Genomic DNA, 13,825 nt, shown 5'->3' with positions numbered 1-13,825 from the left:
TACTGTCTCTCATCTGTTAGATTTGGCTGGATCCAAAACTCTCTGAGTTTGTAGGTCCCGTAAGCCTGAATGAAGTCATGGCCATGTCGCAAGGAACCCTCTCTCCTAGAGGTGGGACACACAGGAAACCAGCTGGAGTAGGAGCCCTGAAGATATCAGCATAGAGGCTGAGCCAATACCTCCAATGCTTCTAGGACTCCTGGGTTACCAGCATCTTTTTTTCTAGTACAATTTTTCTTTTGCTTAGGAAAGATCAAAACACTTCCTTTTTACTTTTTCAATGTTCCAAACAGTTTTTCTGACGCCTGTTTTTTTTTTTTTTTTCCAGAGAACTTTGAAATATTTCATTTTCATTCCAAGGCAGAACAAAGATATACTTCAATGACTAGAAATCCTGCTATGAAGCAGAATGATCATTTTCCATTTGGCTTTCTGAATGCTAACAAAAACCAGCAGGAGAATTCATGTTAGGCTTCAGATATCTCCTGGCCACTCAGAAATCGCTGCTAGTGTTGTAGGCTTGCTTGCTCAGAAATTATGTGAAACATTTTCTATGCATCTTATAACATGCTTTGTGAGTGTTGTAGTAATACAAGGAGTAATTTCAAAGTCTAAACATTTCTCCTAAGGAATAATTGTCAATGGATATTTCCACAACCCACCACAGAGGTTTTTCATGAAGGAAGTTACTCATTCAAGGTAAATCTGCAATAATACCAAAGTGAATAGGCTCTCTGATTGAAAATATGTCATTAGGAGAGTGCAAAATTGGCCACCATGAAAGACATCAGGGGATCATCTAAACCAGCATCTTATTTTCAATAATGACCAGTCATGAGTGATCCAGAGAGCATGTAAAAAACATGAGTTTCCTCTCCTGTATTCTGACAGTGAGAGTTTAACAGTCCCCTCATCCTGTCAAACACTGAAACTGCCTGCCCAGAGAAGTGATGGAGTCACCATTCCTGGAGATATTTAAAACGTGTAGACGTGATGTTTAGGGACACAATTTAATGGGGAACATGGTAGTGCTGGGTTAATGGTTGGACTTGATGATCTTAAAGATTTTTTACAACCTAGGTGATCTAAGATTCTGTGACTCTGAAAGGCACTGGTGACAGCAGAAGAGGAGCAGTTTATAGCAAAGAAGAGCTAGGATGCTTTTTGTGTGCTGGATATCATGGTAGGCACATAATTTGGCTGTTTTACAGGTATTTTTGCATCTATTGCATAAAACTCAGTCGTTTTCAAGACTTATATATATGCAAAAGAGCTTGTGCTCTTTTGTGGTGGGTCCATCACAAACCACTGCCTGGATTCAGCTTTCCAGGCCCTGACAACATTTGAATTCCAGACAGTCTTTGTTTGATGTTCTTTCTGCTCCCACCAACACAAAACAAATCTAGCTAATGCAAATATGATAATCTTTCCAGCAGTGGGTTTAAAGGGTGCACATATAATTAAGCCACTTTTCTGTTTGGTTTTGCAGTAGCTCCATCGACTCATTGTTTATACTTTTATCATTGTGTAAACATATATTTCGAAATGTGTGTGGTATAAGATTTTTGAGTCAAGTGCTTTTCCTTGGGTCTCCATAAGTTCATGTGGAATGAGATCTGTCTTCCTTTCTCTTCCTCTCCCCCCCACTTATATTCTAATACAAGCAAAGGAAAAGATATGTATATGATCCAGTAGCTGCTGATGCTGTTCCCAGCTACAGATTGCTGAGAGATGCTGTGTGCAGCCAGGGATATTTCCTTTGGCAGACAGGTTAGCACAGCTCAGTTCATTAGGAACAGTGCCCAAACCTGCATTGCTTTGGTACCTTAATTCCCTGCCATCCAATGTTTCTCAACCATCAGGCATCTTTCCTGACTGCTTTGTCAGATGGCACTTTCCCACTCCGGGGCTGGTGCAGATCTCTCTATATTCAGCAATGAAGCTGCCTTTTTCCTCTCTTACTGCTCTGCTCTGGAGTCCCAGTTCCTGGTCTGCCCAACACTGCCTGCACCATAGCAGGCTCAGACATATCTCACTCCTTCCATGTCTCATCCCAAACCTTTGTGAAGCTGGTCCTCTACAGGCCAGCTGGATGCTTCCAGGTTCACACAAGGGCACTGGTATGCCACATCTTTCTGAGTACAGTCCTATTCCCTGTACCTCTCATAGAAACAAGCTATGTCACCCCAAGGACCCTTTTATCCCAGCCTGTCTCTTAGAAATGGTCCTCTGAAGACGTACCTTTGAGAGCTCTGCTCCCCTACCAGACTCTGGTAGATTGCAAGGCTTTCCAAATTCTTATGTCTTTCAAGATTTGGTCCCACTTTCCTACTTTCCTACTTCACTGCTGTTAGGCCATGTATCACTCCATGACTACCAGTCTTGATCATTCCTTGACCTCTTCCTGCCCAAATGATATCCCTGTGCTTCAAGTCCCAGGAAAGACAGACCTGTTTGCATCTCAGCTTATTTCTCTGCCCATGGAACTACATATTGCAGCTCCTAGAATGGGCTTCTCACAGCCTAGACAGACCCTGGCAGCCCTTCACTGACTACCCATCTCTATTTCAGCAACCTGAAACCCTCTCACCAAAGGTCTTCATTCCAGATAGGACCAGATATCTTCCCTAAATACCTACTGTCCTATCTCATAATAGGGAAATGGCTTATGTGTCCCAAAGGCAAAACTCATCTTGTTAATGATAATGCATCTCACCACCAACCCTATTTTGTTTGTCTTTAGACCAGCCTGGCTGTGACAGCACCAGCACTGACCAGCTGGACACATATATACACCAATAAACCAGTGCAGGACACTGCAGAATGTTTTATGACATTTGGAGGGTGCTCAGACACAAAGAAAAGTTGTGTGTGGGATAAAACTGAGAAGGAAGTGTCACAGAATCATAGAATTGTTAAGGTTGGAAAAGACGTCTGAGATCACAGAGTCCAACCATTAACCCAGCACTGCCAAGCCCACCACTAAACCAAGTCCTAAAGTGCCACACCTACACGTCTTTTAAACATCTCCAGGGATGGACACTCAACCACTGCCAAGGGCAGCCTGTTACAAAGAAATCTTTTCCAATACCCAGTCCAAACCTCCCCTGGTGGAACTTTACTCTGGTCCTGTCACTTGTAACCTGGGAGAAGAGATCGATGCTCGCCTGGCTGCAGGTGGCTATAACGGAGAGCTAATATGTCCCGCCAGGTCTCCTCTGGGATGGGACCAAATCTTCCCACCCTTTTCCCTCTCCACCCCTCTGTCCCCTTACCTGAGGTTGGTGTCATGGGGGCGGCTGCCAGGCCGTTCATGTTCAGAGCTGCCATCTGCTGCATCTGGGCCGCGGCAAAGGCTGCCATGGGGTTCAGGTATCCGCCCTGCGCCACCGAGGCCATGATCGCGGCCTGCTGCTGCATCAGCTGGAACAAAGAGAGCAGGGAAAAAATATCACGCGGTCACTGGCTGGGCAGCCTGTGGCACCAGCATCAGGGTGTGGGCCTGGTGAGGGTGTGATGCACCCCTCTCTTTTGAGATGTCAGCACACTGTGCCTGTGGTACCCCCCAGGCTTGGCCTTCCTCCTCGCTACAGGAGCTGGAGGCAAAGGTTATCTTTTCATCTTGGAGTCTTTGTGGTCCCCATCCCCTCCATGTGTTCCCCCAGTGTGGAGATCTCATCTCCCGTGAGCTGGACACAATCCTCTGACTCCCTGCTACTTTTCTGATAAGAAGGGCAGACAAAAGACTTTATACTACCTGAGCAAAGAGGTTTCATGGCTTACATTGCTTATATCAAAGTTCTGGGAAAGCCCTGGTGGTTAGTGATGGGAGACCAGTGTATGTAGGGAAAGTGGATTCCTTCTCGAAAGCAGCAAGCCTGGCTAGTTCTCTAGGGATAACCTGATTTTTTTCCATCTGTCAGTGAGAAAAATCACTTTTTCTGAGGCTGCTAGGAAGTGTATGGTGGGTACAGAGCAAAACCATGACCAAACCTTTTGACCAGATTATGGCACATATTTCCAATACAACCAAGCAGAGACCTCCAGAAAAGCTGTACAAGAGAAGAGAGCTCCCCTACTTTAGCAAGATTAATATTGCCTAATGGGAAAACCCCTTTCCCATGGTTTTGATCTGGGCTGACTTCCTCTATTAATTTTTTTCCAGAAAGTGGTCAAAACACTACTTGTTTCAGGGCACCTACCAAAAGCAGAAATAAGTAACCCAGGCTATATTTTCAGGCATTCTGGGGGTAAAAATTTTGAAGCAGAAGGCTGGTGAATGGTTGTACATGCTGGAAATGCTTCTTTCATTAAAACCAGACTTTGTTATCATTATGTTACACTCCAAACCTAGCACACAGATGGTGCAGTTCATGTGTACAGTATGGCTGCAGTGGGCTTATAAAATGTTCCTGGTGTGAAGGATAAGACAGTTTGGTTGAAGCTACCTCTTGTCTCCTTCCCTGTAGCTGTACAAAGAGTCAGACAGGGTACATCCTAGTATCCAATCCCCAGCAGTGACCAGTGGTGGATGTTTAGAGATGGTATGGGGGAAAGAAGATGCACAGAGAGTAAAACCTTACTCTGTACGTTGCCGAACCTCTGGTAATCTGTGCCTTGATGATAATAGTGGAAAAGAAAAATGTTTTCCTGTAGTGATTTTAGAAGTGACTCATGTCTGTGCTGTCTCCAGAATTGGAGTAACTCTGTTTTGCTGCTGTCTGTCATTTTACTCTCTCTCCCATCAAGAAATCACCTTCTGATGCTGTTTTTTAAGCACATGGGACATGCTTCTCAGCATTAAACAGATCTCAAAAGTCATGGCAAGGAACACGCTGTTCCCTACTGTTAGCTTTAATACAGAAATAACAGCTAAATTAGCTATTCATACACATACGCACTAAAAGAAACCAATGAGTGCCTTGAATGAACCCTTGAAAATGAACTGTACTCATTCAAATACTGAAACTTGTCACCACCAGTAAAGGGTGCTGTGCCATTGACCTGCTGAATAACCATGAACATGTTGTGGAAACTTGCCTTGGTTTCTCCAGCAATAAAATGGGACACAGGATACCTGCCTCCCCACGCAGGAGTGCCTTCAGATCTACAGATAAAAAGTGTTGTATTGGAGTTGAGTATTATTATTTTTTGAAGCCTAATGCAGATTGGAGGCAAAGTGGTGGCTTTTCCTTTGATTGTTAATTACCCTTTTTTATTATACCCTGCATAAGACACTTTCACATTTTAATTAGTGATATCCTGTTCTTTGTAATTACTGATGGAGTGATTAGACAATCTTTTCTATTATAGCACAATGCTGATTCCCCTTTAAGGAATACATTTGTTTCTAGATATTATTTGGGTTTATTCTGCAGGGAAGGTACTGAGCAGGTGATTTTAGAAAGTATGCCAATGAAGTGAATGAGGAAGGGGAAATCCATCCATCTTTAACACTGGATTGACTCCAGCACTAGGTGTGCTGACTCATATCTCATTTTCTGTGCTGGGTATTTTTACCCAGGACTGAGGAGGCTGGTTGCAGAAATGATGGCTGAGATCTATGCCTATAGGATCTCTGTAGCTCTGCAGACCCAAGTAACACCTCTCTGAGATGGATGCAGTTGCAAGGGCTGGGAACATTCCCAGTCTGGACCTTGTCAAGTTTTCTCTGCTTTTCTCCAAAAGTGACCAGAGCTGCATGAACAAGACCACCTCAGAACAGAGAGTGATGTATGGTTGGTTGTATGTGTACCATAGTCTTGCTGGCAGATATCAGCCTGGTATTTGAACCAGAGACATTCTAGAGCAGGCAGAGGACTATGTTTTTGGCATTTCCCACTGTCAGGTTCAGTAAACTAAATACAGATCGGGTTTGCTGTGAGCTGGTCTCCCACCATGGTTGATGTGAAAACAGGTAGAGGAATCTAGGCCAAGATTCATCTCTCCCTTCTGTACCCAAATGCCTCTGGGCAGATGGATTGCAGCTTTGTTTCTCCCTGTGGACTGGATGTGGAACCTCAATTGATTGGTTCAGCTGCACCTACCAACACAGTCAGATGAAATAATTTCCACCCCTTAACTGGTCCTCAGCAGATATTTTTGGAATTTGGTTCACATCCATTTAAAAGAAAAGTGTTAATCCCATTTTTTGAGTTTCACCTGTGCTGCTGAGAAACAGGGCTCTATCTAAAAAGTTGCTGCATTGGCAATAGTAGTACAAATGATTCTAGTGCTCCAAAGAAAATCTCCATTTTGCACTCAGCAGAGCTACGCAGTCACTTGTGACATTAATTATGGCTTATGCAACTTTTTCTCCTGCTTATAAATGTCTCTAAGCTGTTCAGAGTTAACAATGGCAGGTGCTCCTCCTGTTTGCAAATCAGGTAACCTCAGTGTGTCACTTCTTGTGCTTTCGGAGGGATTATAAATTTGCACTGGAAGGTGCATGTTTGCAGGGTATGCCTTGGCTACATTCATGTTCCTTTTTGCAGTGCAATGTCATTCATGCCCTTCTGTCACAGACCTTTGGAGAGAAGAAGGTATTTTCTCTCTCCTTATGAGAAGAACTAGATGTTCCTAATCTACTGATCTGTGCTGAAGGTGCAGGGTCTGCAGTCTAAAGCCTGGTGAATTTCAGTGAAATGGTCACTTAAAACTGGCCATACTCCCACAGAGACTGAATTAGGACTGTGAGGAACAAAGAGGTTAAATTTAGCTTAGGGTTAAAAAGCTAATGCAGAAAAAATAAAGTCCTAAGCTGTGTTTTGGTAAACTAGATCAAGTGCTTTGGCTACAACAGAGATCCTGCAGAGAGCAGTCACCCACTTTCTGTTATGCTCAGTGCTCTGTGGAGGTACTCTCCAAGATGTCCTAGAAAACTAGCATGCTGAAATAAGCTGGAACCCTTCATATCATGACCCAAAAGACACAGAGCTCGCTGCAGTCTCTGGGTTAACCTAGGGTTACCTGGAGCTGGGAGGAGTAGAGCTTCCCACATCTGAACACAGATGTGTACCCCTGTTAACTGGCTTTGCTACTTTGGCTAGAGAGTGGACCTCCACTTGTCCTAAAACTGTCTGGACATTTCAACTTTTGACAACCCTCCTGTCTCCTTTCTAAGGTCACAGGTCCCATTCACACCTGTCCTGCTCTTGTTGGATGTGCTCAGGGGTGAAGGTTAAGGGGAAAGAAGAGGGAGCTCCCACTCAGCCCAGTGGTCAAAGCCTGACTGAGTGCAGTGGCACAATGCAGGTAGGAGGACAGGAACTCAGTCACATCGGAAGAAGTTGACAGGATAAGATCTACCTCCTCCCCTCCCAGGATGGCTCCAGGGAAATTTATAAAAGAAGAGTCCTGTAAGGGTCACCAGTCTTCCTTATAAAACCTCCAGGGCATTCCCAGTGAAAGTCACCCCACTCCTTTCCCAGCTCCCCCGGAAGACAAATGTCCCATCCACTCTCTTTTCACTTTGAAAGAGACCCAGCGTATGGTCCCAGTTAATAAAACTGTAGAAAGTGAGGCAGTGACCCCACCAGAGGCAAATCAATAGCAGCAGGGCCCCTGGGTATTGTGTACTTTAAAATATGCCATTTGAAATGCAGATTTTCCCTGCCTGGGCTGGGGCTACAGAGCACTAATCAGGAAGACAGCAGCCTTATTGTCTCAGACTTGATCCAAGGGGATGTAGAGGAGCTTTTCCCTCCCTTAGCTGAAAGGACGTATTTCCTTTTGCTTCTCTTACTTCCTTGGCATGACCTTTGCCTCAGCATTTAGAGCCTTTTCCCATCCATTTTAAAGGTTCATTCCTTCTTTCCTGCTAACTTTTCTTTTGCTCAAATATTTATCTCCTGAGGAGACCGGGAGGTGCTACCAGACTGGTTCCTGCCACACCTCAAGACAGCACCTCAAGAGGTAGAGAACCTGCAGTTGCCATCCCAATGCTTGAGAACTGGTGGGGCAGGTGGAGAGGCACTGGTAAAGCCATCCAAACCATGGGAAGGGGTGGCAATGATGGTTGATCAATAGAGGGAGATGGAAGGATTTGTCTCACACATCTTTTTACTACCTTGAGTTGCAGCTGTACTCAAGGGCAAGAAATACTCTCCTTTTTCTTACAGGAGGAACAATTGCATGGAGACATGAAGGAACTTTCTCAAGGTCAAAAACTCCTGCTGGAAATAGGACAAGAAAGCACAGCCTGCCTTGCTCAGCCCCCAAAAGAAATGCGTGTGACAATGAAAAGGGGAAGAGGAGAAAGGAGGATTATTTCCGATGAACTCTTTTTGAAATAGTGTGATCATTGCCCTTGGAGAGGTCTTACTCTGAATGATGTGATGACCTTCCCCTTTTTTTTCAGTGTTATTTGCCATCCTTGTCTCTGAACGACATGATTTTTTTTGACTTTTAACATTCTTCATTTAGTATAATAAAAGTAATAACAGCATTCCACACTTCCCACATATAACAATCTATATAGACACTTAGCTAATGAATCCTCATACTAACTCTGTGATAGAAAGAGCTAAGCAAAGTGATCAACCAAGCAGCAAGAGGACTCATATCTGGTAAAGTCACAGAATTGGCAAATTCATGTCTGTTTTACCTAACTGGCCATTAGGAGGTAAAACTAAAAATACCTTTCAAGCCTTCAAACAGGCAGAAGATGATTGGTAAAAAAGCCAAAATAGTCTTTCATACATTTTTAATGTCTTCAAGAAAACAGAAATTTCTGTTTTGAAAATAAAATTTAAATTTAATTAAATTTTTTTTTAAAAATCAAACAAATGTGCAACACCTGTATTCATGTGCCGTAGTGTCTTTCCAGTCTGATACACAACAGTTCAGGTTTCTGATTTCCTGTGAACTGTGGAAAAACCCCAAAGCCTAAAAAAGATTGTACAGAGAGCCCAAATGTGAGTGTTCATTATTTCTGAATTACCAGGGAGCTGGTGGTCAGAAACATGGTATTAGCACTGCTACAGAGTATTATGGCCTCAAAATAGCTTCCTCTCCTGGAACAGATCAGAGCAAGTGATTTGCGTACCAGGTAGTATTTACCAGATATACCATCTCATTTTGTCTATTTAAATGTAATAACTATTATATCCAGAAGATAGCCTATAGTCAGTAATTTTCCCCCAATTTCATGGGGGTAGCTGATTTTTTTTTAAAGTATCTTTCCGAAATAATTTCACAGCACAAACTGAATAAATTTAGGAAGAAGAGATCCTTCCCATCAGCACTACCTCAGATTATTTAGCAGAAATATCCCTTCATCTCCACAGGAGCTGGACAGCGAGGTAGAAGGGGACACCTAGGCTTTTGTGGTCAGTATGGTAGTCATTGCTGCCCTAACTTCCCAAGAAGACCAGCTGTGATGATAGCTCTGCTGTGCTGGACATTCCCAGATTTGTTGCAGTTTTTGTCTGGAGTTTGGGAGCAGCAGCCATTTGTACTTTTTCAGAGTGAGGGGAGCCGGGATTTACCGATGGGAAAGGACTTGCTCCAGGCCAGAGAGTAAATGCTAGTATTGCCTATGTTGTCTCTGTCCCAATCTGTCTGTTTTTACTCACAAACTCTATGCCTATCCCTGCCGCAGGGTGCAATCAGTCCCAAGGCTGGAGTTTGGCCAGAAGACCATGGCTAACACTCCCACCCCATTTTTTATGCAAACTTGATTTACGACTTTGATCTTATCTTAAATAATTTAAAAATTAAATAATTTATAATGTATCTGTCACTTTCCAAGGCTCTTTCCTTTGTTCTTGCTTTGCTCTTCTGCATTTTCCCATCTCCCTAACCCTTTTTTGATCTGTGAACATTTCCTTTCTGTGTGGTGGGGTGTCACTGACACGAGACAGCTCCTAACTATTCCTTGCCACTTTCTGCACAGAAAGACCTACAGGAACTTTTGCCACCATTGTTTGTTTGGGCCAGGATTGTACTACCACTATTCACAGTCTGTTTTGATTTTCACTGCTTGTGATTTTGGGCTTGGCCATCCCACCTTTTACCAAGATCTAAGAAGGTGTGCTGCGCTCCTCTGAGGTGGAGTGTGTCCCTGCAGGTTCATTCTTGTCTGGCAGCAAATCAAGGTGGTGCCAGCTAGCATCACTCTCCTCTCCAGACTGAGTTCAAATCTATAACTCAATCTGGGCTTAACTTAGACTGCAGAAACAGCTATCAACACCCAGCTGGTGTATATTCACAGTAACCCGACACCAAAAAGAGCTGATGCTCTGTACATGTGTGAAATAAAAAAAATAATTGCCCCATAAAAGGAGAAGTTAAATGAGTATGGGAAGATATTGCTAAAAAGAAAAAACCTAAAACAAACAAACAAACAAAAAACCCCCAAAAAAACAATTCCAAAAAACCCCACCAAACCAAACCAACCAAACAAAAAGAACAAACCACCAGACTCTGAAACAAATTAGTGTAGGGCCTCTGGGAGCTTTAGGAAGCCATGAAATTTGACTTGCCTTGAGCTGCATACAAAAGAGTTGAAGTGAGTCTGGTGTGGCTTTCTGTGTCACTGAAACAGTGCACAGGGTTGGTGCCAAGCTTTGTCTGGTCTGCTTGCAGGTGGCACATGAGGACAGGATGGAAAACCGCACACAGTGGAGAAGTCCCTTTGCTTCCTCATATTTTTTACCTCTGGGTCTGAGGCCATATGGCTGCTGAAACCGAGGACTGGTTGCTTGGCTGATGTGAGGCTGCCACTGCTATCAAGGTTAAAGTTGTTTAAGCTGAGGCTAAGTGGGTTGACAGCGTGCAACAGCAGTAGGGAGTGAACTGTGACATGGCCAGTTGCTGAGCTGTAAGGCAGGTAACTTAGGGAGGAGCTGGGGCCCAAATCAGTCCTGATGGCAACATTGAAGACAAACACTGATGGATTGAGATCCTCGTTGCTTCTCCTCAGAGGGTTTGCAAACCTACAGGTGCCCATCAATCTATCATGTGTGTTTCTGATGCACCGGCCACCTTGATGGATTGAGACCTTTTTGCAGGAGCTAATCCAGTCACAGTGATGTGCAAGATGCTTCTCTGGGGCAAATACAGCAAGAAACTGCAGCATATGGGACTTGAACAGCTTCCTCTCTGGGGGCAGACCATTAGAAACTATTGATAAACTGCTGTCATGGGATTGCTTGAGAAGTCTTACATGGAGACATGAGTCAGGTGTGGACTGTAGGGGCATAGCTTAGAGTACAGACTACAAGTATGAATTAGAGAGCCTAATGTCTCCTGCTTGTTCTGACCTTACTACCAAGCACTGAGGCACTTCTTGCACTTGTGTTACTGCCCTACCACTGTGTGAAAACTCGGAGGGACTGCGCAAGAGAGAGCCGTGTCCCTGAGGGAGAAGAGGAAATAAATAAATCTGATCATCAGCTTTACTTGTACATGTGGAAACAAGGTCAGGGAGTCAAGTAATTCACTGAGTATCACAAGAGTCGCTGGTGGCCGTGGCATCACCCATCATGACAGTCCTGATCCTGATGTTTCACCTTCCCTCCTCTTGACTTGCATTAGCTCTTTGACTCCATTCTGGGCCGAATAAAACTGCTCTCTCCCTTTTCCTTTTCCTTATCGATCCCTCCATCTCCTGCTGGCATTTGTGAGGTGCCAATCACCTTGATATATAAGAGCCAGCAGTCTGAGGTGGATTAATCAGGACCGAGGGAATGCCACAGAGCCTCGAAGCTCCCTTCCTTCCCTTTTATGTGAGACTGTGAGATGAAACAGATAGGGAGGCTGATTGAGAGACAGCATCTGAGCACACTCTGGGTGTACAGGCGCCAAACAGGAATGTGATCCCATCATTTAGACAGCTCTGAAGTCCCCAGGGTAATTGGTGTCACCAGCTTGTCATATCCAATGGGTCAAGATCTAAAACTTATTCTTTCCCCATTGTTAGCATATTTATCAGGGGAAAAAAAAAGATAATGGGTCCAATTCTGCTTTCACAGAAATCAATATGAAAAATATTAATTTGTTTCAATGGGTGAGAGCAGACCAGGAATTGTTTTCACTCTTCCTTCAGCCATAAATCCTCGCCTACCATCATAAAATACCTGTATTATCTGGTGAGAAATGGAGGAAACTTTTGTCATGTCAGGGAACAGACTTGCATTCTCTCATATCAGGATTAACCTAGGTTGGAAATTAGAAGAGTTACTCTAGATTAAAAATAATGCAAGAAGAGTTTTTGGACCAGAGCATCAGGACAGTGGCGTCTTTACCATCTCTCCAGCTGCCTGACCAATGCCTGTAGAGTAACACTGAAGCCACATCTCCTGCCTGACAACCTCTGCAAATGTTCATCCCAAGATACTCGTGGGTTGCCTCCTGTTAATCTCTCTGATATGAAGGGGCAAAAATCCTGCATCCCTCTGCCAGGCTGCTGACCACTGACCTGGGCTCAGATGGGATTTACTGTCTCTTTTCCAATTCCTGCAGCCTTCCCTGGCCAGGAGGACAGTTAAACACAGGCAGACTGGGGAGGGAACAGTTCTTCTATCATATGAGGAAGGGAGAAGGGGACAAAGGAAGAGACAGAGATTGACTTCGTCTGGGAGTAAAAATGGAGACAAAAAAAAAGAAGTAAACATTTTTCTAGACAAGAGTGAAATAAAAAGTCCAGAACTGCATCAAGAGGTGAAGCTGGGAGGAGAGGGGGAACTTCTGTGGAGCTCTACAGCACATCCTCACACCTCTGCATGGCTCACACAAGGGGTAGACGGGGTTGTACCAAGGGTTCAGTGAGGCTCAGGACCCCCAGAGAAGGACAGAAATTTTCAGATCTTCAAGTTAACAAACAAACATGGGCATGTGATGGGAAATACATGGTACCAACAAATGAGAAAGAAACAGTCAGGGAAGAAAGCAAAGCCTGGTGGTCAGTGCACTGAAGGAAGTATGGGTACAGCAGAGTGTGATTCCTGAGCTGGCCCTGTACACCTCAGGCAAGGCATTTGGTCTCTTGTTCAGGAATATGTTACTCTGGAAAATGGTACTTCCCTCCTGTACACAAATCTTGCAGAGTACAAGGGGACCACATTTTGCCACCAAACAAATGAAGCACTCAGATACACTGCCTGCAAATGTGCTCTAGAGGAGGCAACAAAATCACTGGGCAGTATTGTGTCTATTGTGTCTGCCTCCTGCAGGCATCACCTCTACCTGCCTCTGAAATACGTGACAGAGAGTCCAAGTTACCTGAACCCAACCTTGTCTTGCAGGTCCTTGTTAACTGTAGCCTAAGAAATAGTACTAATGCCAGAGACATCAATTTCAGAGCATCATCAAAAGCCCAGCTCCCTGTACAATCACATCTTCTCAGCGGCCCAGTGTCCAGGTTTGGTATGTACATAAAGTACCTGAAGCAACTTCAACAGGACTTTTTCCCAGTGCACTTAGATCATACTGTTTTGGGAAGCCAACACTGTATATGTGCATATCTGCTTGTCCATTTTGTTATTATCTAGCATGCTTTCATGAACCTAAAAACATTTCTGTCAACAACTGCCATTTCATCCTGTGGTCACCCCAAGGTACCCAGAAGCCACATGATGACATGAGGCAGAGAACTAGGATAAACTGAATTCAGGCTTATTTTATCCAAATGCTCAAAGGCTAGTTGTGCTTTTATTTTATAGCAATGGCTTATACCCCATAGGAAGTGTTTTGCATGGGTCCACACATGATCATGGTGTGGTTACTGCTAGAATTGGCTACTGCTAGAACTGGCTACTGCACCTCTGAGATTTGCCTGGGAGATTCCCTTGTCTGCCCTGGATAATATTCCCAATTCCATGAA

At 44.1% G+C, this 13,825-nt stretch overlaps 1 protein-coding gene across 15 annotated transcripts in view; it reads right to left on the bottom strand.

The window, feature by feature from the left end:
- Positions 1-13,825, bottom strand: part of LOC114003380 (CUGBP Elav-like family member 4) — a 699,867-nt gene that overhangs the window by 67,756 nt on the left and 618,286 nt on the right. For 14 of the 15 annotated variants that reach the window (XR_003546206.2, XM_027750321.2, XM_027750316.2 and 11 more), the window contains exon 7: positions 3,276-3,423. Coding sequence is in view for 14 of the 15 variants with exons in the window: in XM_027750321.2 (XP_027606122.1) it covers positions 3,276-3,423 (148 nt within the window). In the remaining variant the exon portion in view is untranslated. The remainder of the gene's footprint in view (positions 1-3,275; positions 3,424-13,825) is intronic. The other variant, XM_027750319.2, reaches the window with a different exon arrangement.

The sequence above is a fragment of the Pipra filicauda genome, unplaced genomic scaffold (genome assembly GCF_003945595.2).
Source record: "Pipra filicauda isolate LSUMZ 115617 unplaced genomic scaffold, ASM394559v2 scaffold158_size1702193_pilon, whole genome shotgun sequence".
NCBI classification, from domain to species: Eukaryota; Metazoa; Chordata; class Aves; order Passeriformes; family Pipridae; genus Pipra; species Pipra filicauda.
This window is presented reverse-complemented; position numbering and strand designations above follow the sequence as displayed.